The sequence below is a fragment of the Penicillium daleae genome (genome assembly GCF_028827525.1).
Source record: "Penicillium daleae strain IBT 16125 chromosome Unknown utg000004l_segment0_segment0, whole genome shotgun sequence".
Taxonomy (NCBI): domain Eukaryota; kingdom Fungi; phylum Ascomycota; class Eurotiomycetes; order Eurotiales; family Aspergillaceae; genus Penicillium; species Penicillium daleae.
In genome coordinates, this window is record NW_026623152.1 from 165,047 (window position 1) to 191,712 (window position 26,666).

At 50.3% G+C, this 26,666-nt stretch overlaps 11 protein-coding genes across 11 annotated transcripts; 6 read left to right on the plus strand and 5 right to left on the minus strand.

Moving 5' to 3' along the window:
• Nucleotides 1-791: 791 nt before the first annotated feature.
• N7458_003785 (F1F0 ATP synthase subunit alpha) lies at nt 792-2,967 on the plus strand (the record flags this gene model as incomplete). The annotated part of the gene is made up of 5 exons (XM_056907167.1): nt 792-863; nt 1,061-1,230; nt 1,368-1,424; nt 1,490-1,610; nt 1,714-2,967. The coding sequence occupies 5 exons, from the start codon at nt 792-794 to the stop codon at nt 2,965-2,967; spliced, it is 1,674 nt and encodes a 557-aa protein (XP_056767894.1).
• A 1,631-nt stretch (nt 2,968-4,598) lies between these two features.
• On the plus strand, nt 4,599-4,883 carry N7458_003786 (uncharacterized protein; the record flags this gene model as incomplete). Its single annotated transcript, XM_056907168.1, has 2 exons — nt 4,599-4,653; nt 4,741-4,883. The coding sequence occupies 2 exons, from the start codon at nt 4,599-4,601 to the stop codon at nt 4,881-4,883; spliced, it is 198 nt and encodes a 65-aa protein (XP_056767895.1).
• An 813-nt stretch (nt 4,884-5,696) lies between these two features.
• N7458_003787 (methylenetetrahydrofolate dehydrogenase (NAD(+))) lies at nt 5,697-7,019 on the plus strand (the record flags this gene model as incomplete). Its single annotated transcript, XM_056907169.1, has 4 exons — nt 5,697-5,893; nt 6,087-6,720; nt 6,783-6,872; nt 6,936-7,019. The coding sequence occupies 4 exons, from the start codon at nt 5,697-5,699 to the stop codon at nt 7,017-7,019; spliced, it is 1,005 nt and encodes a 334-aa protein (XP_056767896.1).
• A 356-nt stretch (nt 7,020-7,375) lies between these two features.
• N7458_003788 (signal peptidase complex subunit 2) lies at nt 7,376-8,154 on the minus strand (the record flags this gene model as incomplete). Its single annotated transcript, XM_056907170.1, has 3 exons — nt 7,376-7,630; nt 7,718-8,016; nt 8,118-8,154. The coding sequence occupies 3 exons, from the start codon at nt 8,152-8,154 to the stop codon at nt 7,376-7,378; spliced, it is 591 nt and encodes a 196-aa protein (XP_056767897.1).
• Nucleotides 8,155-8,445: 291 nt separating this feature from the next.
• N7458_003789 (ER membrane complex subunit EMC3) lies at nt 8,446-9,498 on the plus strand (the record flags this gene model as incomplete). The annotated part of the gene is made up of 5 exons (XM_056907171.1): nt 8,446-8,495; nt 8,556-8,589; nt 8,656-9,022; nt 9,079-9,240; nt 9,308-9,498. 5 exons carry the CDS (start codon nt 8,446-8,448, stop codon nt 9,496-9,498), a joined length of 804 nt encoding a protein of 267 aa, XP_056767898.1.
• Nucleotides 9,499-9,714: 216 nt separating this feature from the next.
• On the minus strand, nt 9,715-10,444 carry N7458_003790 (uncharacterized protein; the record flags this gene model as incomplete). The annotated part of the gene is made up of 2 exons (XM_056907172.1): nt 9,715-9,813; nt 9,866-10,444. The coding sequence occupies 2 exons, from the start codon at nt 10,442-10,444 to the stop codon at nt 9,715-9,717; spliced, it is 678 nt and encodes a 225-aa protein (XP_056767899.1).
• Nucleotides 10,445-10,655: 211 nt separating this feature from the next.
• N7458_003791 (MET18/MMS19 family protein) lies at nt 10,656-14,136 on the plus strand (the record flags this gene model as incomplete). The annotated part of the gene is made up of 6 exons (XM_056907173.1): nt 10,656-10,737; nt 10,813-11,086; nt 11,170-11,267; nt 11,325-11,464; nt 11,512-11,700; nt 11,752-14,136. The coding sequence occupies 6 exons, from the start codon at nt 10,656-10,658 to the stop codon at nt 14,134-14,136; spliced, it is 3,168 nt and encodes a 1,055-aa protein (XP_056767900.1).
• A 1,534-nt stretch (nt 14,137-15,670) lies between these two features.
• Nucleotides 15,671-17,989, plus strand: N7458_003792 (putative carboxylesterase; the record flags this gene model as incomplete). Its single annotated transcript, XM_056907174.1, has 6 exons — nt 15,671-15,834; nt 15,887-16,125; nt 16,185-16,507; nt 16,566-16,874; nt 16,923-17,689; nt 17,812-17,989. 6 exons carry the CDS (start codon nt 15,671-15,673, stop codon nt 17,987-17,989), a joined length of 1,980 nt encoding a protein of 659 aa, XP_056767901.1.
• Nucleotides 17,990-18,020: 31 nt separating this feature from the next.
• N7458_003793 (uncharacterized protein) lies at nt 18,021-22,049 on the minus strand (the record flags this gene model as incomplete). Its single annotated transcript, XM_056907175.1, has 3 exons — nt 18,021-21,440; nt 21,493-21,861; nt 21,927-22,049. The coding sequence occupies 3 exons, from the start codon at nt 22,047-22,049 to the stop codon at nt 18,021-18,023; spliced, it is 3,912 nt and encodes a 1,303-aa protein (XP_056767902.1).
• Nucleotides 22,050-23,395: 1,346 nt separating this feature from the next.
• On the minus strand, nt 23,396-24,705 carry N7458_003794 (uncharacterized protein; the record flags this gene model as incomplete). Its single annotated transcript, XM_056907176.1, has 3 exons — nt 23,396-24,215; nt 24,334-24,607; nt 24,645-24,705. The coding sequence occupies 3 exons, from the start codon at nt 24,703-24,705 to the stop codon at nt 23,396-23,398; spliced, it is 1,155 nt and encodes a 384-aa protein (XP_056767903.1).
• A 680-nt stretch (nt 24,706-25,385) lies between these two features.
• N7458_003795 (GPI anchored serine-threonine rich family protein) lies at nt 25,386-26,171 on the minus strand (the record flags this gene model as incomplete). The annotated part of the gene is made up of 2 exons (XM_056907177.1): nt 25,386-25,961; nt 26,025-26,171. The coding sequence occupies 2 exons, from the start codon at nt 26,169-26,171 to the stop codon at nt 25,386-25,388; spliced, it is 723 nt and encodes a 240-aa protein (XP_056767904.1).
• Between the last annotated feature and the right edge of the window lie 495 nt (nt 26,172-26,666).

Sequence of the window (26,666 nt, forward strand, 5' to 3'; positions counted from 1 at the left end):
ATGGACTTGCTATGAGAGTAAATGAGTTTCTGCGGGGGTTGCACTGACCCTCGTCGGGTTGTGATGCCCAGAGCGCATCTGTTTGACCAGCCTCGGAACTGGTCGTTGCTGGGGCAGGACCCGACAGAAAGACGCCCTTGGAGTATTGATAATGCCTCCTCGGAGGATGATCCATGGAAAATGAATGGATCCAATGGAAGGAATCTTCATTTGGGAGATGTCTGTAGCTGTACAGAAGTATAAACTTCCCTCAATGCTCTGTACTGCGACAGGACAGCCATCACCTTATCCGCTCTCCTCATAAACTCACTAAATGTGGTTGCCGTGACGAAAGGCATTAGCTAAGCAAGTCAGCTGACTTGTGATCCCGCTGATCCGAAGAAGAGAAAAAACGGAAAGGGCTGGGCCGCTTCCAGCTCCCACCAAATCACCCACAACCCACAGCCCAACACGTACGGGGGTAAAGGGGGTGAATTTAGAGTCAAAATAGAGGTTGTAAATCTACAAGATCAATTCCATCAGATCTAGACACAAGGGAAAACAGACCACCCGTCTGAACAGGGCCGAAAAGAAGACACGGTGGTGAGGGTCCGCACTAGGGCCACATCGGAGCGTCCCCTGCCCCAAGCAGTTTAGCGCGAGTCCTGAGAATCCTGGCCTCCCACCCCCCGACAAAGCTCTCCCTTCCCACCCGTCCACAACCTTCTCTCTCCTCTCCGAACTCCTCTCCCCAATTACATCTCTCCTTCAGAGAATTCCATCCTCCCAACCTCTGAACCCTCCCTTTCACAATGTTCAGGAACGCTCTGCGGCAGTCCAGCCGCTCCGTCGCGGCCGTCTCGGCCACTGGCCGTGTCGCTTCGGTGAGTCCAATTCATCCTGGCCATCCTCCTGCTCGTCCATCGCCCATCTCGCCCGATCCGACCTTTTCCATCTCGAATTCGAGCTCGATTGGTCCTCGGATCTTATCCCTCCCCTTCACACACCCATTGAGGATGGCCTCATCCCACGTTGGCTCCAAGAGCACCCCGTTGACAAGTTTTTCTCGCTCCCGTTCCAGGTCCGCGCGGCTGTTCCCGGCCCCCTCGCCGGTGCCTCCAAGCAGGTCCGTTCCTACGCCGCCGAGGCCAAGGCCCAGCCCACCGAGGTCTCCTCCATCCTGGAGCAGCGCATCCGTGGTGTTCAGGAGGAGGCTGGTCTCGCTGAGACCGGTCGCGTTCTGTCCGTTGGGTACGTCAAAAGAAAAGATGTCGCTAGGGTTGCCCGGGGAGAGAAAAATTCGGTTACCCGATCCAATCTCAACAAACGCGCCCGCGACACCCTCCATTCGACAATGCAACGGTTTAGAAACTAATTGAGCTTCACAGTGACGGTATTGCCCGTGTCCACGGCATGACCAACGTCCAGGCTGAGGAGCTGGTTGAGTACGTGATATCTTGCCTCTACCCGAAAAAGTCTTGGCATTCGGGAAAACTAACAGGTTGCCTAGGTTCGCCTCCGGTGTTAAGGGTATGTGCATGAACCTCGAGGCCGGCCAGGTCGGTGTTGTGCTCTTCGGTTCCGACCGTCTCGTCAAGGAGGGTGAGACCGTCAAGCGTACTGGTGAGATTGTAAGTCACATACATCCTCATTCCCCCCCTTAGGAGGTCCAACTTTTGATATTGGTTCCTATCCTTCGCAACTCTCAACAATTATACTCATGCTGTCCACTAGGTTGATGTCCCCGTCGGCCCTGAGCTGCTCGGCCGTGTCGTCGACGCTCTCGGTAACCCCATTGACGGCAAGGGTCCCCTCAACGCCAAGGAGAAGCGCCGTGCCCAGCTCAAGGCCCCTGGTATCCTTCCCCGTCAGTCCGTCAACCAGCCCGTCCAGACTGGTATGAAGTGTGTCGACTCCATGGTGCCCATCGGCCGTGGTCAGCGTGAGTTGATCATTGGTGACCGTCAGACCGGTAAGACTGCCGTCGCTCTCGACACCATGCTCAACCAGAAGCGCTGGAACAACTCTGGCGACGAGTCCCAGAAGCTGTACTGTATCTACGTTGCCGTCGGTCAGAAGCGTTCCACCGTCGCCCAGCTCGTCAAGACTCTTGAGGAGCAGGATGCCATGAAGTACTCCATCGTCGTTGCTGCCACCGCCTCCGAGGCCGCTCCCCTGCAGTACCTCGCTCCCTTCACTGGCTGCGCCATGGGTGAGTGGTTCCGTGACAACGGCCGTCACTCCGTCATCATCTACGACGATCTGTCCAAGCAGGCTGTTGCCTACCGTCAGATGTCTCTGCTGCTCCGCCGTCCCCCCGGTCGTGAGGCTTACCCCGGTGACGTTTTCTACCTGCACTCCCGTCTCCTGGAGCGTGCCGCCAAGATGAACAACAAGACCCACGGCGGTGGTTCCCTGACTGCCCTGCCCATCATTGAGACCCAGGGTGGTGACGTGTCTGCCTACATTCCCACCAACGTCATTTCCATTACCGACGGCCAGATCTTCCTGGAGGCTGAGCTGTTCTACAAGGGTATCCGTCCCGCCATTAACGTCGGTCTGTCCGTCTCCCGTGTCGGTTCCGCTGCGCAGGTCAAGGCCATGAAGCAGGTCGCCGGTTCCCTGAAGCTCTTCCTTGCTCAGTACCGTGAGGTCGCTGCCTTCGCCCAGTTCGGTTCCGATCTCGATGCCTCCACCAAGCAGACCCTTGCCCGTGGTGAGCGTCTGACCGAGCTGCTCAAGCAGAAGCAGTACTCCCCCATGGCCGTCTCTGACATGGTTCCCCTGATCTTCGCCGGTGTCAACGGTCTCCTCGACACTATCCCCGTCGCCAGGATCCTCCAGTGGGAGTCTGACCTCCTTGCTCACCTGAAGAGCAGCCACCCCGAGATCCAGCAGACCATCGAGAAGGAGGGCCAGGTCTCCAAGGAGCTTGAGGCCAAGCTCAAGGAGGTCATTGGTGCCTTCAACAGCGCTTTCAACGCATAGATGAGCAGCGAAAATCGTGAATGATTTCCCTTATCAAAACATGAGGTGATCGTTCCTTGTTTTTCCTGACTCTATGTGTATAGACAAGATAGCTTGTACAATTTTGACCCCATTTGTTTCGTTCTGTTCCTTTCAGCTTGTCCTTCCACAACGCCCCTTGGGTGCAAAAAAAAGAATCGGATTTGATTTCACAGAGTACTGGATCGTAGAGCGATGTAAACATCTGCGTCGTCAACTGTGGTCCGGGAAAAGGATATCTATATTCTTTTCTTTTCTCCTGCTCCTCAGTGCCGTGGAATGACATGCCCGGGGACAACGTGCTAAATGGGTGGGCTGCCAAAATGTGATTATATCCTGTACGTTTAGATTTTTTCCGCGCATCGGGGGGCGCGAGATGGGAGAAGGACCAGACTAGTCTTACTTCCGTCTGGTCTCCATGTGTCTCTCCATGTTGGATCCGCAATTTATTTCTTTTGTTCTATTATGTTACTTTTGTAGATTTTAGTTCGCTGTATATCTGTAGTGAAGCTCAAGCTTTACCGCTACATCATCCCGAAGGATGATGCTTCGCCTTTCATCTTTATTAGATGGCTGCGAACGATAAATCCTCATCCCTATCATCCACGTGTCGCTTTCTGAATTCTCATATCCTTTTTCATTGCCTGTAAGCTTGATTCTTCGACTACTAGGAACCTAATAAGCCTTGATCCTCATCGGTGATATATGCATCTGAGCTCCGTCTCTCGCCCGGTCCGAGAACCGTACTATTCCCCCTGTATCCATACTCATTAGCACTATCTCTAAGATTTGTTCGCCTGTGCTCTCTTGTTACTGCTTGCATAGTTCGCTAATATTTACTCCATCCTATACACCATGTGAAGGGCCTCTGGGCCAGCCTAGTGTTCTGCCTCGCCATCTTCCAAATAGCTCGTATAGACTCCTTTATCTCACTAACAGATGTCAACTTCTGACCAGACCAATCGACTACCAGGTGGGGATTTGCGCCATGATCCAACAGAATTTCATAATGATGTCACCTCCAGCTCTGATGGCTCAGGACGGCGGGTGTTAACGGTATATATTGACCTGATTGGGGTCTGCACCAGCCTCGAGAAGAAAGATCACCATAGTAGGATTTCTTATGTATTCCTTACCATTCTGTTTATGAGAGCTTTTGCAGTTCTCATTTCTGTCATATTCAAGCCTAACGGCCCAAAAAGCATGTAGTGGTAGAAGACATGATAGGTCCCAACGGGCTGCTCCGAACACCACACATTTGCATCGGCTTCCTTGTTCAACAGCAACTTCGCCCTGGTCAAGTCCCTCATTGTGTTCAGCCAGGAGGAATGGTTTTTCTCATGTGCTTCCATCTCCATCCTCCTATCTTGACCTACCCGATTGAGGAGACTCGGTCTACGCCCATCTCTGTAGACAAATTTCACTCACCCATTGTGGTGCTTGACAAGGTATCAGGCCATTGAGGTTTGATCCCTGATTACGGCGGCCCATACTGCATGCTGGATATTGTAGGGAACGCCATCTACCCAAAACTCCTCTAAATCTGCGATGACGAAAGCGACAACATCCCAATAGCTATATAATGCTGCCAGCTACATGGGGTAATGGATAATATGACTGCGAAGATTCTGGCAAGCGCACTTGTCGAGCAAGAAGCGAACGAGCGAGGTATGGCCGTAAATAGTGGCGGTGGCTAACATGAATCCATCTCCGTATCTCAAGTTAACCTTGATTTCTTGCTCAACCATGAATTAGACCATTGGATTGTAACCGTCTTTAGTAGCGAGCGAGGCCGGATGGAGCCGCCAGTCTTGCTAAACACGTCCACCGTGGTTGTGGCCGAGTCCATTCACGACAGGGCCATGCTTGGTTCTCCCGTAACATGGAGTGGCATGTAAAGAAGTGCGGGCGCCTATTGCTTCTTGGAATGTGGCCATATTTACATTCTCTGCTTCCCAGTCCAGGGCGGTGCTATTGCTATACACCACGTTATATCATAAACGCATGGAGAGCAAACGGCATAACGATGGCGGCTTGTGTGTGCTAGTCTCCAGATGGAGGACTCCAGGGACGGACATGAGATGTAATATGGATGATAATTTGGTCCGGCAATATTCCTAACGTATCTTTAGCCATTGGTTGAAGTTGTGGAAGAGTATTGGAAGGGAGGAAAGAGCCGCAGTGTAGTTCACTACCAGAGAAACTGGGGTGTAGAGGGTGGTGATGCTGGGCAAGAGCTCGAGGCTGAGTGGTAAGCTGTATGTTCGATGTCAGCACGGATTGGAAGAATGAGTGAGGATCGCATATGTTGATCCAATCGTTTTACAGATCTCGAAGAGTCTTCCAACTCATCTTGAATGGTTTTATAGAGGCTTCTTATTGCATTCGATACATGGCAACTTCCTTATGATTTCTTCACAAAGCCCAGGAGACAGGTCACCAAATTTGAAATATGACCTCATGTTCGGCCAGCCGAGCAGAATAAAAGCAAATGAGCTTATATTAAAAGACAATATGATGATTTCCAGGCAAGTAGTGCTAGCACACGGTACATAGTTCCAAGCAGCGACTTCGGCATTTGAGGCCGAATGCGGCATCCGATCTCTTATCGATAAGCGAACAATCTTTTTCCCTCAGAATCACGAGTCCCCCGCGTGAACTAAAAGAGACTATTCGCCCAGCTCTTGCGTCTCGAAAGTATACCAGTCGCCATGTCGGCCCCAGCATCCTCTTCTCCGTCTTCCTGCAAGGTGATGCTGTCAAAGCACGTCGCCAATGGCCTGCTTCAGGAGGTCCAGGAAGGACTCAAGACCCTCGAGAAGCCGCCGCACTTGGTCGGTTTCCTGGCGAACCATGACCCTGCTGCAGTGATGTATGCGCATTGGACGCAGAAGACTTGCGAGGAACAGTAAGTTTGTGGATTTGTTCTTGTTTCGCGATGTCAATGGTTCCCAAATGTGGTGGTTGGTGGGGTGGTTTGTCTATGATTCATACCTGCCCCTCCTCAAGATTGCGACAAGGGAACGCCATATACAACCCCACATGCACAGCATCTGCCAAGCAATATAGATCCTTAACTAATCATCTATCTATTTTTACAGTGGCTTCAAGTACTCCCTGCGTGAGGTCTCCCGCGACGATATCGAAGAGTGCCTCATTGCCGCGAACGCCGATTCTGACGTCGACGGCATCATCGTCTACTACCCGATCTTCAACAACCGTCAGGACCAGTACCTGCAGCAAATCGTCGATGTCGGCAAGGATGTTGAGGGTCTCAGCCATCGTTACATCTTCAACATGTACCAAAACATCCGCTTCCTGGACCCGGAGACCAAGCGCCAAAAGTGCATCCTGCCGTGCACCCCGCTAGCCAACATCAAGATCCTTGAGTACCTCAACATCTACAACACTATCCTGCCTTATGGTAACCGTCTGTTCGGCCACACTATCTGCGTGGTGAACCGCTCTGAGGTCGTCGGCCGCCCCTTGGCCGCGCTGCTGGCCAATGACGGCGCTTGCGTGTACAGTGTTGATATTACCGGCGTGCAAAAGTTTACCCGAGGTGAGGGTCTGAAGAACCGTCGCCACGAGATTGTCGATATGGAGGGTACTACTCTGAAGGATGTTGCACCGCTGTGTGATGTTGTCATCTCGGGTGTGCCCGGTGAGAAGTATAAGTTTGATACTAGCCTGCTCCGCGAAGGTGCTGTGTGTATCAACTTCTCGAGCGAGAAGGTAGGCATCGTTCAATATCCCACTCTCCCACCAGCAGACCATTGGCTTACATGTTTTTCTAGAACTTCGGCCCCGAGGTCAAGGAGAAGGCCTCTATCTATGTTCCTTCTATTGGCAAGGTCACTATCGTCGTCCTGCTGCGGAATCTGCTGGTATGTGAATATCATTCAGTCCCAACTATTCATACATGTCGACTTTCTAACCGAACTTTACAGAGACTCATCCAGAACCGCCGGGTGGATAACGTCCAGCCTGCCGCCGCCACCGAGCGACCGGGCACCCTGGAAGCGTCTACCTAAACGCCTGTTGATTGTGAAATTGATTGATGGATGTTACGAGGTTGTTATGTCTGAAAAATTATCCATATAGACTCTGTTGTTGTTAGCCATTTTGAGTATACTGGAGAATGCGATCGCTTCATTCTCGTTGTTTTGTTCCATACTTGCTGTATGTCCATTCGGATAGGGAAAGAAATATTTGCTCAATGATGGTGAGATTTATCGCATTCGACTATGACATGCAAACCCGCTCTCGCATTTCAAAATGCATTTTTGTCCTTCAATTGACACTCGAACATAACCCAAAGCCAAAAAGATTGATATATGAGATTCTGAAACAGCGAAACTCTCTTACCAGCATTCCTAGGGCTAGTTTCCTATTGGTTTCCAACAAGCGATGAAGCACCACCAGTCTTCTTCTCGGTCTCCTTGGCGGCCAGTCTCAGCACATCAACTTCAATCGCCAACCAGCGGCGGTACGGCTCTGGGTGGAACACGCCATCGGCGGAGAACCAGTTGGTAAAGGGTGCTTCGAACTTCTTGTCTTGCAGTATCTTGCCGGTGGGCGACTTGTATACGACGTGTAGCTTGTAGGGGACGGAGTGCTTCTGCACGGACGAAGAGATGGAAATCTGTTTGCGCAGGAATGGTTAGCCTCTCGCGCATAGAAAAGAGGCTCTGTTGGACGTCGAATAGCAGAGCCGATGCATTTCACTTACAGTCTCTCCAGACTTGCGCTTTCCGTAGAAGACCTCTCCAGCCTCAACGGCCCAAATCCAAAACGTCAGCGCGCCATTGAGGATGAAGTATGAGACCACTGCAGCAATAATCCACGGTGACGTGGTCGCTTCCCATCCTAGCTTGCGGTCTGCATAGAAGGTAAAGGCTGCAATTGCGACGGCACTATAGCCCAGCACGAAGCGGATGTTGCTCTTTGTGTTGTCGACCGCGAAGGTGTAGGGTGCAGGAAGGTTGGTTAGGTATGGGAGGAGCGCATCATCGCTGGTAGATTTGAGGTCTGCAAGTTTGGAACATGTTAGTTTAGACTTGAAGATTTAGTATCTTGCTAGCGAGGACAAGGGCATTCGAACGAAGGAGTAGATCGGAGACGCTACGGACCGTTGGTAGAATAGACTGGCACCTTGTGGTCCGCCATGGATGCAATTCAAATCCAAAGAAAGAAGTTCAAGAAATAGATATCAGATATGACTTCAGATCCGGAAAATAACCAGAGCAAATGGCGTGGGGTCGCAGACAGGATTCACGGTGTTTATCGCGAGGAAGCGCAAGATGCGGCGTGGCCCTTTGGAGAGAGCTGGAGCTAAGGCGGGCCAATGACACGCTACCATACCTCCGTCAGGGTTCGCCTTCCTTCCCCCCTCCGAAGCCACGGACAACTCGTTGGCCTTATTCCACCAGCCATTCATTCTCATCCTGATCTTTCGCCATGGCTGTCCCAGGCGTTGAGCAGACTATCCTTCGGGATCCGGCTCTTTTGTAAGTCCTTCTCTCAAGCCTGCGCTGTCGCGGCGCCCGAGCTAACCCTTACGATTGTAGCTACTGGATCCTCTTCCCCATCTCGGTGGTTATGGTATGTTTGTGATTAGGACGACTCTATACACTTTGAGACTCAGTAGCTAACCCATTCCTTGCTCAGATCCTGACCGGTATCCTCCGCCACTATGCAACCGTCCTCATGAACACGCCTCCCAAGCCCGCCTCCACCCTGGCCGAGTCTCGCGAACGCCATGCCCTCCTCCGCGGTGTGAACCTCCGCAACCATGCATGCTCCGTCCTGGACCGTGAATCCTTCGAGGCCCGCAAGAACTACCTCCTCAATGGCTTCCGGAGCGGCGCGTTCCTCAAGGACCCCAACAACCGCGGCCAGCCGCCGGCGAACCCGATGACGGATCCAGCAGGCATGGAGGCAATGATGGGCATGCTGAAGGGAAACATGATGATGATGATTCCCCAGACGTTGATCATGAGCTGGATCAACGCTTTCTTCTCGGGATTCGTGATTTGTAAGTCGACTACCAATTACCATGGGATATCGGAAAATGCTGACTGGAGAACACAGTGAAATTGCCTTTCCCCTTGACTATTCGCTTCAAGTCTATGCTTCAGTCTGGTGTGATGACCCGTGATTTGGATGTCCAGTGGGTGTCCAGTCTGTCTTGGTACTTCCTCAACTTGATGGGCTTGCAGTCCGTCTTTGGATTCATTCTGGGCAGTGACAACGGTAAGCTATACTCGCGAATGAGAACGCACTTGTGTTGCTTGGATTGATTGCTGACCACTCTACACAGCTGCCAACCAGATGGCCCAGCAGATGGGTATGGCCAACCCCGCCGCTATGATGAACCCCATGCAACCGGGCCAGGATCCCGACAAGCTGTTCTTGAGTGAGGCGGAGAATTTGGAAGTCATGGAGCACTTCTGCATCCTTGACGGTGTTGAGGAGCGGATTCTACGGAACTTCGCCCCGGTGGTGAACTAATTGATGATAGGAGGGGGGATTTCATGCTCGGTGTCGGTGTATATATCTGCCCAGCGGAGGGCAACTCACTGACTCTGGAGACAAAAGAGATTGCGGCGTCTATTAGACAAAGCGTTTACATGTCAATTTTTTTGTAGAATATGTCGGGTCGTCCCAACAATCATCATTTCATTCATCATGAAGCATTTCATCTCGTTTCCTCGTAGCTATGTACGATCATTCGGAGCGGTAATTAATCACCCCATTCAACACCCAGACTTCTCCGTTTGCCACTTTCTCGGCAATCGAATCCACCTCGATGTTTCCTGGTTGGAGCTGTAGCCAGTCAAGGATTGTCACTTTTACGAAAGCTTGCATAAGGACTCACAATAATCTTGTCACCCTCTTTCGTCCACTTCAGCTTCTCTCCTCCCAGGCTTTCAACCTCTTCGTTCTCCCGCCATGGACTGACAGGAACGATATGAGCCTGTACGAAACGTCGCAAATTGCGCATCGCCCGCTCCTGTCCATCGCTGCCCGAATAGGCATTTACATCTCCAAACTTAGCATAGTCTTCCGGATCTTCCCATGGTTTGCGGGGAAGGTCCTGCACAGCACTGTTACGCGGAGCTAGGACTGTGATATTGTGAGAGGCGTCATTGAGGCGAGAGGAGATGGAGTCGAAATCCCGGGTCAGCTGGGCAAAGATATTGATGCCTTTAGTCTTTGGAAGAACGTCTGAGACAACTGGCTGATCTGCTCCACCGACAACGTCCTCACTCGGTGCTTTGGTCTGGGGTTTGAGGATGTCTGGGATGAATTTATCCATGATAGATTGCTGACCCCGCGAAGGAACTAGCGGCTGTTGGTGTTGTGAAACAGGGAGAGATAGGCCCCAAAGAGCAGTGCCAATGCTAGCAAGGCTTAAAAGTAGAAATATCGATGCGAGAGACCTTGTGCCTTTCATCTTGAGTGTATGCGGCGTTATCAAGGACTCGCATGCCACTGTCAGCCATGACGCAACGGATGCACGTGATGTGGAGAGATCCGATATCACCTGACTGTTATCGATAAGGGCCACAAGAAAATGGGAGGAGGGGGAACCCGGTGAGGGTGCTATCTCCAGTTCACTGCACTTCTTCACAAGCTTGGCTTGACCCGGCCGATTAATTGGCACCATGTCGGCCCTTCAGACCTTCATGTTGGTGGTGGATCACGACAAAGAAGAAGCTAAACGCATCGCTGAGGGCGTCGCCCAAGGTCAGTCCGATCATCGGCCCACACTCCCCCGCACTCACGACGTCGTGTGACTCTAATTGATGGGATTCAATGCAGATGTCGAGAGCAAGAAGACTACCTTGATAGAGATTGTTCAGCAACTTGGCGAATACATCAATGATGAAGATCCTATACTGCGTGGAAAGGCTGTCAGCTTCCTCACCTCAGTCATTAAGGCGCTGCCACCGAAGTTCCTGTCCCGACAACAGATCCAGGTTTTGACGTCCTTCTTTTGTGATCGAATTGAGGATGGAGGTGCGGTTGCGGGATTGGATACTTTGCAGAAGCTGGATCGGTTTACAAAGGAATTGGCTGCTGAGATAGTGCAATCGTATGTTCAATCGGAGATATCAACTTTCCAATACAATTGGGATACGTGGTGTGGCAGTCGACTCAAGACTAACTTTTCTATAGCCTCTTCTCCCATTTCCAAGACCTCCAGTCCCGATCTCAATCGCAACGGTTCCAAGTTTACCAATTGCTCAACGAGTTGATGTCATCACACCGTGCGGGTACGCCATCCATGTTCCAGCTCACTTGAGTCAATATACCTTACTCACTATGATTAGCGTTGCGCGATATGGGCGAGACATCTCTCGTTGGTATTGTGGATCTCATGACTGGTGAAAAGGACCCACGTAATTTGATGATGGTGTTTTCAATTCTCAAGGTGGTCATGATGGAATGGGATATCACAAGCCACGTCGAGGTATGTGCACTCTCGCTAGCTTTTGCAATCTTTGCTAATATGCGTAGCTACTCTTTGACTCTGTGTACAATTACTTCCCAATTACCTTCCGACCTCCGCCAAACGACCCCTACGGGATTACTGCACAGGATCTGAAAGGTCGCCTGCAGGACTGCATCTCTTCCACGCGACATTTCGCTCCTCACTCCATTCCGGCATTGCTCGATAAGCTGGACTCTACCTCGCCTAATGTCAAGGTACGTGCTCATGATGGACTATAGGCTTCACAGGATCTAATGTACTTCCAGAAAGACGCTCTCAACACTTTGATCGCCTGTATTCATTCATATGACCCCGATACTGTGTCTCGCTATTCAATTACCATCTGGGAGGTCTTGAAGTTTGAGATCCTCAATGCTCAAGAGGAGTTTTTGTCAGAGTCTTCTCTGCAGGCTCTGCAAGCTATCGCGCAACGCCTCTCAGAAGGCGTCACTCAGGTCTCTCAGGACCTTCCCCTTGCACAGTATTTGCGCCCAATTACTAAGGAGTGTAATGAACAATTGCAAGAGCCCCAGCAGAAGCAGGCGAAACCTGCGCAACAGATTCTCAAATCCCTGTCTTCCGCTTCGGCGGTTACATTTACCCTCATCGTCCAAACAGTTGTCGCCCCGATCTTCACCATTTACCAAGAAGCAGATGGCATCGCCAAGCAAAGAGCTCTCCTTGAGACTCTTTCAGTGCTCTTTGAGTCTGCAATTCAAGTATTCGGCCAATGGACCACTCGGGGAGATGAAGTTACTCTCGAGAATCCCCTGCTTGAATTCAAGGATCAATTTTCGGATGTCTTGGGTCAGGCATTGATGGGTGCTGCAAAGGAGGAAGTTTCCTTCCGGGTGACTGCTCTCAAGGGATTCCTTCGTCTTTCCACCTTGCGTGATTTCTTCCAAGACAATGAAATTGGCTTGTTCGTACAGTACCTGGATGAGATCCTGCTCCAGGAGGAGTCCGTCGGCCGAAATGACCTGAAGAAGGAAGCAATTGCGGCACTTGCTGAGATCTCCAAGCACAAGCCTCGCCTCATTATGGATATCACTTTCCCTGCATTCGTGGCTACCCTTCCAGATGAGGATGATGGCACCAATCTGACTTATCTGTCCACATTGGATACACTGGCTCAGATCAGTGTCGAGAGGGACATCTTTGAGACTCTGTTCCGACGTCTCTTCAGCAAGTTGACCATCCTGCTTCAAAAGGAGCAGCCTGGTGCTATCGCGTACCCAAGGGCCATTCTAATGACCCTACTCTATGTCATGCAGCAGAGGAAGATGGATACTGATCCTAGCGTGGATCTCTATTTTGACAAGATTGTAATTGGTGTCTGCCGCAGTGTCTCGGAGTCGGCGTCCGGCAAGGGTAAGAACCAGATTCTCAATGATGCCACTATCCTTGACACGCTCGGTCGGCTCTGCAATCTGCTAGTCCGGTCAGTCTCCCTCCAGAAACAAGAACAAGTAGCGGAGAATGTCTACAAGCTCTTCTCTGCGACCGAAGATTTTGTGCCGGTACCTTTCGCACAGGGCGCAACAGCCGACCAAGAGCGGACCATTATCATCTCCACCTACCTTCTTGCGGGCCTGTTCAAGGACTGCGGTAACCGCATCCCTTACACCACCCCCAACATGTCGGAGCTCCTGTCCGATCTGGTGCAGCGTTGTGTGTCTGAAACTTCAGAGCCGGCTACACACCTCGCCTTCCTGCGCCATCTAGCTTTGCTTGTTAACAAGTTCCTGTCAAAGGAGGATCTGAACATTGCAGAGAAGCTCTTTGATGGTCTCCTCTCGTCAGAGAAGAACACTTACAGCCCAGCTACAATTCGTACCATTTTCTGGCTATCCAAGGCTCTTGTCCTCCGGCTCGCTCCGACAACCACCCATGTAATTACCTCGCTGTTGAGTCTTCTCTCATCCCCCGACCAGCAAACTAGTTCCTCTACTGCCCGTGGGTTTTCCATTCTTCTTGGTGAGGACGACGTACTCTCCACAACCAATGGTGCATCGATCCGCCTGTTATGCAAACAACGCGTCTTCACCACCGTCATCCCGATGATTTCTTCGCGCATTCGCGAAGTCAATGTTGCTGGGAGCGACGAATCCTCGAAGGCTCTGGACCACATTAAGCCAGCCCATCTGACCGCACTTACCGGTATTCTCTCCACCATCTCCACGGCTCTGGTCATGCCCGAACTTCCCACTCTTCTCCCTCTCCTCCTCCAATCCCTCGACCTCCAAACATCCGACTCCGTCGCTGTTCGTGCAGCTACACTCGACACCCTGGCTGTGATCATCCGCGACAATGGCGTCGCTGTGATCGATAAATGCGGACACGTCCACAGCCTGGTCGTGAGACTCCTCAAGACTACAGAGATCAAGTCTGACGTCGTCAACCCGCCTAGACTTCGTGCTGATTCCCTGAAATGTCTTTACCTCTTGGCTGCCCAGCAGACGCCTGGCGATGCAGGATCTAATGCCCGCCTACCACCGTCTATCTCCCCACTTCTACCGGAGAAGACCAACGTTTTGCGCTCTCTGCGTGCTGTCTTGGATGATCCCAAGCGAGATGTACGGAAGGCAGCAGTTGACGCTCGTAGCGCGTGGTTGCGTGGTGTTGATGATGCACCTGAGGAGGAAGACTGAGCAAAATTGGCTGCACGTGTAGATACGACAATTTGTTTCAGTGGTTTAGCTGTGATATGTCTTGATGTCCATTCGCAAAACATAGCTTCTGAATATATCATTAGAATATAGACTTTCCTTCATTCAAAACTGTTCCTTTGAAAGCAACGGGTTTCTTTACGCAGATTGAACTTTAAACATCGTTCAAGTGAATATGTGAAACACTCTTTGTTCTGATTGACACCCACTTTGCAGGAAGTCAGGTGGAGATGGCATGCTCCTGATTGTCAAAGTTGTGCCGAAGAATAGGGCAGAGACATGCAAATTTGTATAAGCGGGAATCTTCACTTCTAGCGTGTACTCAGCTACTAATATGCTTAAATGTATTCATATCTCCTGGTCTGAAGCAAATCATAAGAACCTCTAGTCAAAGTTAGTCTGCTATATATGTATAGACTCCTTTATCAGACCAAAAGTTCCCAAAGTAGTCATCGGAGCACCGAGTTACCGTATGGAGACTCACGTGACGGCCGGCTGGCCCAATGGCAAGGCGCTTGACTACGAATCAAGAGATTGCAGGTTCGACCCCTGCGTCGGTCATATTTTTTCTCTCTTTTTTTCTCTCTTTTTTTCTCTCTTTTTTCTCTCTTTTTTTTCTCTTTTTTTCTCTCTTTTTTCTCTCTTTTTTCTCTCTTTTTTTCTCTCTTTTTTTCTCTCTTTTTTTCTCTCTTTTTTCTCTCTTTTTTTCTCTCTTTTTTTCTCTCTTTTTTTCTCTCTTTTTTTCTCTCTTTTTTCTCTCTTTTTTTCTCTCTTTTTTTCTCTCTTTTTTTCTCTCTTTTTTTCTCTCTTTTTTTCTTTGTCGATTCTAAACTACTCTACATCAGGTATTAATTACATTTGAAGTTAGCGTTTGCCCCTTTGGGAATATGAAATTTTTTTGTTCACTAGGTACAAAGAAGTCCTATTGCAGCTTAATCTAGTGACACCTATTAGTAAACTGAGTCTGTCACCCTGGTAATACCCAGGTTTGAGCGCGGTTGTGAATGACTGTAGGGCGGGAGTCCACCTCTGGAAATATATCTTCATCAACAATATACCGTCTCGCAGGGCTGCACAATCTCCGCACATTAACTCGAACCAAGCTCTTCTAGTGAAATACATCACAGGTGCTCCTACCCAATAGGGAATACCTCTTAGTCGATCGACTTCAATAAACTACGCAGATGGGACCCGTCCAGCCTCGGGTCTAACGTAAGCTCACCTACCAAGTGCAAACCACCTAAGCCAATAAAAACTTTTGAAAATAAGTTCAGATCCTGGATTGGAGTGTGAACGACGATCGTCATTTTTAATGGTCGAAACAGGAATCTGACAGTACCTATGTCAAGGCGCTCTGGGGCCTCAACCAGAAGTTAGGGCTGTGGCTGCGGCATATGTAGGTTTGCATCCATGTCAGCAACTGCGCCCAGCACCAACGATAGACTCATACTCAAATATCGATGAATATCTCGCCCTTTTCCATTGCTTGACCTACCCCCCAGGGCATCAATCCTAGATGCGCTTTGTACTTGGAAGCTGCAGCCTTGTGCTGGGGGCCTTATCCCTTTCCCCAGCATCCCTGGCCAGCTCTATTCACACCGCCAGTCCGGTGGTCGACTTGGGATACGCGAAATACCAGGGTGTCTATAACGACTCTTATGACATCAATATATTCAAAGGGTGAGAAAGAGATCATCTAGATTGCGGGAAGAAAGTGCTAACGAATTGCTAGAATTCGATATGCTGCCCCGCCCGTAGGAAAGCTACGCTGGCAAGCACCACAGAAACCACCATTGAACAGGACTGCCATCATCCCTGCTATAAAACAACCACCTCCCTGTCCTCAATCGGGAGCTGCAGAACTACCAGAAGCCTATGGCTTTAACTCGGCGCTAGGAGATGAGGACTGTCTGTTCTTGAACGTCTTCGCCCCCGCTGGGGCGAAAGATCTTCCTATTCTTCTATGGATCCGTTAGTTTTTTTTACTCTATCAATACGATCTAAAGGATTGAATTGCTAACATTCCTCAGATGGCGGTGGCTACGGTCTTTTCGGGGCGATTTATGACCCTAGCGACTGGATGAAGACCAACAATAACGGCTTCGTCTCTGTCGTCATCCAGTACCGACTGGGAGCCTTCGGGTTCTTGTCTTCCGAGGATGTGCAGAAATATGGCAAGCTCAATTCTGGTCTCCTGGACATGCGGTTTGCACTTGAATGGGTACAGCAGCATATAACAAAGTTTGGTGGAGACCCGTCCCGTGTGACTATTGGAGGCGAGTCCTCAGGTGCTGGAGCTGTGATGCTGCAGGCTATGGCATATGGAGGGAGGGAAGATGGGCTGTTCAACAATGTAAGCGTGGCCTTTGATTGACGGAATTTCCGAGACTGCTGATCCGACAATGTGGTAGATAATCGCTGCGAGTCCGTACGCTGCGACTCAGTTCAAGTATAACGATATGGCACCGACGGCCCACTATCATGACTTTGCAGCACGAGCTGGATGTTACCAGTACACCAGATCAGATGATTCTACCATATTCGACTGTTTAGTACGCGCAGACACTGAGACACTTCAATATGCCAGTGGCAATGTTTCCACATCAGGTGCCTGGGGTACCTGGGCATTTACGCCAGTCACGGATGGAAAATTCATTCAAGATCTTCCATCAAAACAACTGCTCGAGAAGAAAGTCAGCGGCAAGCGCATTCTGTCTGGGGTACGTGATACTTTCGCCTTCTTCCTGCATAATGCTAAACTCATATAGAACAACGCCAACGACGGTGTCCCCCTCAGTCCCCCAACTCTGAACACAACAGCCGCCTTTATTCAATACCTCCAATCGACGTTTCCCCATTTGACACCCACAGACTTTGACCAACTCCTCGAAATATACAAAGTATCATCATCTTCTCTCGGATCAACAGGTCCTCTTTACGATACCCTCGGCAACCGCGGTCTAACAGCCGTAAATCAATCTGAATTTGCAACAGGCCTCCAACAAACTGCCTTCAACATCTTCGCAGAGACAGCCTTTGACTGTCCCTCATACTGGCTAGCTGATGCCTTTTCTTTCAAGGCCAGCGGTTTCGCCAGTAAAAGGAAAGAGAGCTGGAAGTACCAATACTCAGTGACACCGGCGTACCACGGTGTAGATCTAACGGCCTATTTCTCGGTAGGCTGGACCGTGCCAAATTTCGAATTCAGAGAAGCCTTCCAACGCATGCTGGGCAACTTTATCGTGAATAATACCCCGGTTATATCGATCAGCGATGCCAAAGGTGGAATGGATAATGCTACCGTTCCTGAGGGCACGAATGGTGATATTGATTGGCCGCGATGGGACCATGACTCGCCTGTGCTCATGAATCTGAACACTACGGGTGGATTTTTGTTTCGACGGACAGTGACGGATTATCTCGCGTATTGGCTTAGAGAGGGATCTGGGATTACGAATGAATTTAGGCTGGCGGATGCCGAGGCGTGGGAGGGTGGTCGTGGGGAGAGGTGTGACTTTTGGCAGAGAGTGGGACCGTGAGTGCCACAGTAGGAAAGTGGATGCTATATGTATATATGGTTGGAGTATTGATAGATGGAATATGACAGTAACGGTTGATTCCCGAGTCATGATGGTACTCTAATTCACAGTGTTACAGAGAGACTACAACCTTTACCATCTTTCTTCCTTCTTCCAGCTTTTCAAATCAGCATACAACCACTGATGCAATGTCAAATCGAGATTCCAAATACCATGAGCGCGTCAAGGTTTCATGTCTTGACCGAGCCTTTGAAAAGCTCCCCAACCACTACTTACAACAGGCCTTGCTCGTCTGAGAAATTCGTCCGTTTCGAGACTACTTGTTGCTCACGATGATCTCCACTCCAACAATTTTGTCCGCCAGCTCAGCTTGTTTTTAATCCCGACTGGACCAACATTGGAATATCCAACTGGATCGATGTTCTCAATGACAGTTGTAGCAAGTCGCAACAGTTGACCCAGACCATAGTGACCAATTGATTGTGCAGTCGGTGAAGCAGGTGTGTTAGTGATGAGTCCAGTCTCGCTGCCCAGAATGTCAATAGGGCACCAGTTACGATGGCCATCGCCAATGGTGGCAGGAACACCCTCACTGAGAGCTGTTTGAATGGCCGGACTTATCAAAGCAACTTCCCACCACTGCCGATGAGCCTTGACCATGTCATCCAAAGACTTGCAAGCAGCCTCCAAAATGTCGCAATTTGATTGACGAGCTGTGAGAACCAGGTCCTGTACCTCGGTAATTCGAAGGTGAAGGCCGCGCATCGAGGTCTCACTTTCTATGTCATTCACATACCGATCCATTTTGCAGCGATGGTAGTTAATGCGTTTTAACAGAACCTTTTTCACACTCAGGACATCTTTGTTGAAGCGAGTCAACAGGCGAACGTGAGTTCGGTTGGGCTCTACCCATAAGTTCTCTGCAAGGTATTGCACGGCACGCTCAACTTCTGGGTTCGGTTCTCCATGGGGACCGAGATAACCATGAAGAACTGCTGCAGCATCCCAGATGCGGTCTGGGTAGCTGACATGAACGGACCCCAGCGTCACCTTAGATTTGTTGACAGTGGCATTACCGTTCTCATCGATAGAGATCACGAGTGGTACACCGGTTTTCAAAACGCAGTGAAACTCATAACTGATAGTGAAAGTGGACATTCGATTCTCGAAGAGACGGCCTCCATCGGTGCGGATATGAAGAATATGATCAATATCAGCAGGCAAGGTTGTGATTCTATCGAAGAAGACTGTGCTGGGCCCATTGAGGTCTCCACGAGGATGGATAACCTCATTCATTTCCTCAAAGGCCATGAAGTTGCTTTCCGTGGCTCCCAACTTGTTCATGATAATGACAATGCCGATTTGGACCTCTAGCTCTAGAGGTCTGGGGAAGACTTGGGCGGTAGTGAGCAGGGGAGTAAGAAGCCTGTAGACATCTTTGACGAATGCAGGATGTGCTGAAATATTTTGCAGGCGTGGAGATCTGGCTGAAATGGGCATGCTGACTCTTTTCGCGGTGCTAGGGTCATTGAAGATGTTCCAGGTCATCTTGGGAGCCTTTGTATTTGCCTTGGAGTTGTCTCTCCTTCCATTGCCACCGGGGTTTGTTGTGCGTTGATTCATCGGTGAGTGGAACTCTATCTTGTCATCATCGTTCGGGTGGGCAACGGTTTCCCGGATAGGTCGATCAGTCGCATCACTCTGGCTCTGGAAAGTGGCCCGAGAAGCCCGACTTCGGGCCCGAAGATAATCATCATAACTAGGGGTAGTAACAGCAGCCGAGGATACAATAGTATCTGGACTTCCGACGCCCTCGCTTGGCACTCCGGGCTGATTGGGATGTTGGATCGGCTGGACATTTGGATAGGGAGGCTGATACGGCTGCCAAACAGGCGAGACCAGGAACATAGGCCAGTGGACAAAGTTGGTAGAGAAGACAGTCCCGACAGGATACATTGGCGCTGCATCGAAGCCACGAAGATGCGTCTCATAATCTACTTGTGTGTTCATAACAGGAAAACCTGGGTATTGTGGCCAAGACTGGCCATAAGTTTGCCGGCTCGGAGCATAGAAATCATGGCTTGATGTGCCGAGGCTTCTTTCCTGACTACCAATATCTTGTTGGCTCAGGTTTGCCTGGTAAGGAAGTGCAGCATGCAGTGAATGTGAATCAGAATAGGTGTAATTGACCGGCACTCCACAACGGCGAACTTGCTGTGTGATTGGGTTGGCAGTAGCCGTAAGTGTCTCTGTCGACCTAGGAGACCATTGATTATCGTCTGGTATGGTGACTGGCCTTTCGGTTCCCATAGAAGGGTGGCTCCTTGTCGACTGAGGGGTCTTTTGATCGTCGTCTGGCGGGACAACTGAGTCGTTAGAAGCCAGAGTGAGTCTCTTGGTCGGCCGAGGAGTCTCTTGCTCGTCACCACAACCATCTTCACCCGTCATGATAGGTGATTTGATGTTCTCAGGTGGCCGCAACGAAGGCTCGGAGTGCTGCAAAGGGGGTGCATCCTCAGAGGGGGTGTCCGAGATCTCTGATCTCGCCGATTGAAACAAAGGTGACTCAGATGGAGCATCAGCCCTCATCGACGCTACTGATTGAAACAAAGATGACGACGACAAACGTTCAGATGATGAGTCTACATTCTCAAGATTCGAGTTTGCACCTGTGGCTTTTTCGTCATTGGACGTAGCAGCTTCCTTGTCAAACAAGTCAATGAGTTCACGTTGCTCATCATTGGCGACAGATCGGGCACTAGCCTGGGAGACAGGCTGAGCAAACGTCGCGGCTACCTGTGATGAGCAAGGAAGATCGGAACTTGATGCAGAGAAAAGATCAGTGCTCATATGTCTCTCTTGAGAGGGTCGAGACTTTGGAAACACTTTGATTGATATCTGGATCCCATCCGAAGGGTTAATTTTGACTTCCGTGGTAGACTGGCGCTTTTCAGGCTCAGAAAGCTCAGAATTGGGCATTTTCTGGGATTCAGAGGGTTGAAGCTCAGACTTGGCAACGCCTGATTGAGGGCTGAAAGGTAAAATGGATTTTATAGACGTCTCAGACAGTGTAGACCTCTCAAAGTTTGTAAGATTCGTAGAAAGTACAGGCGACTTCCCCTTCATCGAAGGCGTGCTACCATCAAGCAAGACAGGCCTGCGAGTCTTTAGTCCAGGCAATTTGATTGAAGTTGACGGAGTAGACTCAGAGCGATGTGCCAGGCCAGGACGACTGACACTCGTCGCCCTTTCAGACTCGGCCTTTTCATTTGCTGTGCTATCCAGCGGAGGTCTTGAAGGCCTGGTGTTGAGAACTTTAGTGTCGGCGGATGTATGAGCTTGAGATTCCTCAACAGCAGCAGGTTCAGCACCCGGCGGGCTTGGCTGATAAAGAACGACGAGCTTGGAGTATTGTGCGCCTTTATTCTCGCCCGGCTTGCCAACCTCCGGGTACTTAAACCTAGACCAACATCTAATATGCTGGTACCTAAGAAACGACGGCAAGTCAATTCCACAGGGATGGTGAAGGTGCTCAAAAACCTGGAAGGAATCGGTCGAGGGATCGATGCGGCAAGAGACTGGGACTATGAAATCCGCGATGTTGTTTGTAATGGCAGAGCTCGGATCCACGAGGAGGCGTTGGGGCGCGATGTCGTTGAGCTGAGCGACTTCCAGGAGACAGAAGCGTAGACCAGCTGTATCGGGAACAAAGGTTGCATAGGCTTGAGAGGGGACATCGATCAAAGCCTGCAAGAGTAAGTCACTTATCACGATCTAGGGAAGGGATTTTCAATCGTACCAGAAGACTGTCTAGCTTCTTGAGCCTTTGCAGTGCATTCTCAACCTTGTCAAGGACATCTGCAGACACACGAATAGAGCTATCCTTATAATAGGAGTGCTGAAGACTGATATTCGTACCCGTAGCCGCAGCTACTCGTTCAAGCATGTTGTATGGGTCCTTGCGGAGGTAATCGACTCTAACACGACTCGGCTTCCAGTTCTGGGAGACTTGAGTTGTAGCACTTGTCGCCACAGGACTCAAGTAGCTATCATCGTGGGCATCTCCTTCCTCACCGAGTGCCGGTGTTTTGCCATACTTCTGACCCTGTCGGCTATCCAAGGCGGCACCAACGTCAATTTTGACAACCTGGCAGATCCGTAGCTGCTCCTGTATTGTTTAATTAGAGTCGGTGCTCAATCGAAGGGCTGTACGGTATGAATGGAGAAACTGACATCAGGGAGGTTGTGGTGCGTGTGCTTCTCTACATAGGCTTTGGTGCAGGCCACCACGGCGGCTTCGCTTGCAGCATCAGAACAACCTTTGATGGTCAAGACCTGGAAGCTCTTCATCAGCATGTATAGAGAGAGGATAATTATAGTTCAGGAGGGGTGCTCACATCATCATCAAGCGAATAGGTTACCTGAGTACCAGGACAAAGGGTTCTATACTCTGTGAGCTTGGTATACATCGAGGGAAGCGGATTTCATACATGATCTCTTCCCTCAGCTCGCGCATCTGTGAGTCACCATATTAGATGGCTTTTATCATGTTGTGCAAGTCAAGAAGATGAACTTACCCCGATATCCCGGAGACCCCACAGACAGGCTATTTGCAACTCTCGCTCAGTCGCCATGATGAATCAAAGTCACTGAGATTTGAGCAAGTCTAGTCAGGAAGTGATGTTACGAAGCGATTCTGATGACTGGCAGAAGGTACAATGGGGATACGATGATCTTCCACGCACCCCTAAAACGGGATAAGTGAAGGATTAAGAAGAGCGTGGATATTCTGAAGGGAAAAGGTTTTAAGGGAGATAGACAAGATCTGACAACTCATGGGAAGTAGGTAAGCATATTCGAAAGTAGTAGACGAATACAAACGAGGGTAGAGGGTAATTCCACATCAATCAATAGGGTCATCGTACACATAATATACGCTTTGAAAAGGGAATACCCTTTTTTTCGGCGTGTATCAATTGTTGCTCCCAATGAAGAGCTAACGAATGACTTATGGGTGTATAAGATGCTAGGCCTAACATTTGATCACAAATAGCCATTTGGTGATAAATATTATTCAATTAACCCGTTCACAAATGTGGAACAGGAATAGAAGATATGTGAATAAAAACATTAGAAGAAAGGGTATTGATACAGAGAAAATATGAATAGCGCCCATCCATGGGGGTGTACCATAGAACGCAAAGCCAGATGCAAATGTGCATGAAGATAGAAGAAAGAAACCGAACCGAATCATGCAGGGTCATCACGGCATCAACTCTAACAATGAGGAATAGATGTAGCAGGAAGGAAGAGTAGGGGAGGCGAGAGAGTCGGCAAGAAGGATGATAGCGGGAGGACGAAAGAAAGTCTGGACGGCACTGGGTATCTTCGCTGCCAAAACGCCAGGAACCACGAAAGGTATGAACATGAAGAAAAGATGGTCGAGGCAAGAGAAGGGGTGTCGGACGGAGATAAGTGGACGGAGACGGAGAGAAGCGGGCAAAGGCTGGCGTGGAAGATATGATGGAATGGGGGACGGACCTCAGACGTTTGGGGCGAAGGCGGGAGAGAGACGGGTCGAAGCATCAAATGTCGAGTAGCAGAAGACAGGAGCAAAGCGCAGGATCAAAGGACATCGTGGACTGGAGGTCGGATTCCACTGAGTCTTTTCGGACATAGACGACGCTAGCAGGGAAGCAGATTTATGAGGATGAGGAGGGTTCGGGCGTTGGTTGCTGTTTGGCCTGCTTGGTCTCTTGGAGCTCACTCATTCGAATCACCCATTTCATCTTGTCGCGAGTTTCCTGGAGCTCTCTGATGGTATCATCGATCCGCTTGCTGTTGGCGTGGGTCCGATTGATGGTGTCTCGGAACTCGTTGTCCTTGGTCTCCTTGTAGTTTTCATGGAGAGCGATGATCTTCTCAAATCGCTCTTGCTGCCCGTCGATCTCTCGGTCCTTCTGGTCTCCGATGACCATGAGCCGGTCGATGCACTCGGTCTGCTTGGTCTGTGTGTCCGACATGGCGTATACCTTGCCCCACACCTCGTCCACCCGGCGGTGCAACTCGCCCTTGTCCCGCTTCGTGGTGCTGCTCAGGACCTCGTACATGTTTTTGTAGTACTTAGCCTCCTCTTGCAGCCGAGCCAGTTCGCGATGGTGGTTCTGGCGTTCCACGCGCATCGCCTCATTGGTCTCGTTTACCACGATTTGGGCATCGTGGCGCTTGGTGCGCTCAGCGTGCAGCTCGGCGCGCAAGTCCTCAATCTTCCGTTCTTTCCGTTCGATGGACTTGAGGCTGGTCTCATGGACCTGCTCCTCATGGCGCAGCCAGTCGGCCGTGTCCTGCAGTTGGACTTTGAGGGCCTCGCTGGTTCGCTGAGACTCCTCCGCTCTGGATTGCCAGAGGGCAGAGTCCCGCTTCAGACGGGCCACTTCCTCCTGCAGGTTGTGGATGACACGGCCGGACTTGCCCGTCGCCGCTGCATGGCCGACTGCTGACCATTCTGCCGAGGCCTCATTGCTGAGGCGTGGACTCGCCGAGGTGAGGGGTAGTGCGGGCGAGGTGTGAGGGTCTGCGTAGCGATTGAGTGACGGTTAGTGGATGTCATGCCTGAGAGGAGATGCATTTAGATAGTAACCAACCTTTGGGGCCTTGTACCCCCATCTCCTCTTCAAAAAGGGCGTTGAACCGGTGCATGTTCAACTGAGTGTCCACGGGTGCAAGGTTCACTTGCGGCGCTTCTTCTGGGATCGAGATCAGCGTGTCAGTGCTGATCATCTCCGCTGCATGGAGCTTCCGCGAGGAGCCCAGCCGACGGATGACCCGCCCCACAGACGACATGTTGACAGTTTTCGGAGGGTGGTGGTGACAGGTGTTGTGGGTGCGGGAGGCGGACTGTTCGTTGGTGGTGGCTGGCGAGGAGAGAGAAAAGGAAAGAAGATTGCATACCTTTTTCAAATTTTAACAGGGCTAGATGCGACGATGCGATCCTGTCACGGATTCTGACCATCGCCGAGTCAGCGACTTAATCGGGAAGTCAGCTCGACATCCCAGGAGGAGAAGGTGGGCGCGCGCCGGAGGTCAGCGGATCGATTTGTCCGCAGCCAAAAGCGAGAATTGATGGCGTAGTCGTCAATGTTCACAGAATGATCCGGGGAGCACCTAACGAGTTCTCAAAGTTGACGAAAGGGTAAAAGAAGGTTTAGGATGAGGTTGGAGAAGAGGAAGTGGTTGAGCTGTGGAAGATGTTGTGTTGGAAAAGGAATCCCTTATCGATTATTATTTCCGCCAGGCACGGATCGCGCTAGCGCGGACGCTAAACCCAATTAGTCTGTTGATAATCGCTGGAATCACGATCCTGCCAAACTATAGCTGACGTGTCATATTGACAGGTAACTACTCAATTGTATGATCAATGACATCAGTCGTAATGATATAGGGCATACGGAGGGACAGAATAATACAGTCATTCAACGTGTCTCGAAATTAATTCAATTACCTCCACAACGCCCGACCAAAGCCGCCTCTCAATGGTATGCAGGGAGTACTGGATTATATACATGAAAATGGCTCAGTCCAGTGATGGACGGAAAGGGCCAATATGACAGAACAGAACATAGGAACATGTTTTGGAGCGAGCGGCTGGTAGCAGGGTACCCAATTCAACAACATCACCAAGGCCAGTACCCTTTACTGAACAAGATACACCAGCAGACCCAGAGCACCCATGGCGAGCTGTGAGAAGGACTGCAGAGAGGAAGCGCGACCATTTTGGATACTTCCAGTTGCCGAGGCCGCTTTGCCGTTCTTCACATTGCTAGTCTCGAAAGGTTCGGCAGCAACGACGGAGTGAGTCACAGTCGTTGAAGAGGCTGGGGTGCTAGAGGGAGTAGCTGCGGCCGATGAGCTGATCAAGGGCTTGCTTGTTGTGGCAGCGGCCTGAGTGGCAGTTGTACCGCTAGTGCTGGAGGAGCTGCTGCTAGTTTGAGCAGAGTTGGTGTTGGTGTTGGTGTTGGTGTTGGTGTTGGTAGCAGTGTTTGTCTGCGAAGATTCCGAGGCGGATTCGGCGTTCACCGCAGGTCCAGCCTTGAGAAGGGCGGAGTAGTTGCGTTCGCCACCCTGGCTGATCTGGAAAGCATAGTCCTCTCCACTCTTGACATTGTCACCAGGGGTCCAGGTAAAGGTGCCATCCTTGGCCTGGGCGGTCATAATTTCCACATCCTCCAGGTTGGTGGAGGTTCCTTTGCGAAGAGTGAGAGTGACGGGCTAAATGCAGCCACCCGAGTCAGCGATTCACACGCTCAATCCACAATAAAAAGAATGATGTACCTGGTCTGGAGCACCGCCTTCCCATGTCAGAGTAACAGGCTTGCCAGCCTGAATATTCTTGGGCCAAGCAGTGAAGGCCAGAGGGTCATTGGCGTAGGCGACAGCAACGAGAGAAGCCGAGACGGCGAGGACACCTGTGAAATGCATGGTGATAGGTAAATGAAAGCGAAGAACCGAATGAATTCGATTCGGATGTTAAGGATAGTAAGCTGTGAGATTAGAAGAACGGCGTATGAAGATGTGAACGTCGGAAGCAGATAGAGTAGAACAAAAGGTCGGATACCAGTGGCGCATTACGATGCTTTATTCTGCTGCAAGAAAATCCTAAATCTCTCCCAGCCCCGCACATTGGACCTGAATTCTAGCGTATTGGTATTCTATTGTTGATGCTTAGGTGTGTCTGGTAGAGAATGCGACATTCCTGGACTGTGGATGGCTTCAAGTTCTGCCCAATAAAGCATGCGACTCTCAAATGCTTGAAGGATTTGACCAATAGGCGGTCAATACATTGACGGAAAAGTTCCTCCTTCAACAGAGCCAGCTTCTTGCGCATTGCATTACATTTGAGAGTAGTCAAGTGGTATGATTGATGTGAAGAGATTAGTATAACGCTCCTATTAGATACCTTTTCGAGACCATGGA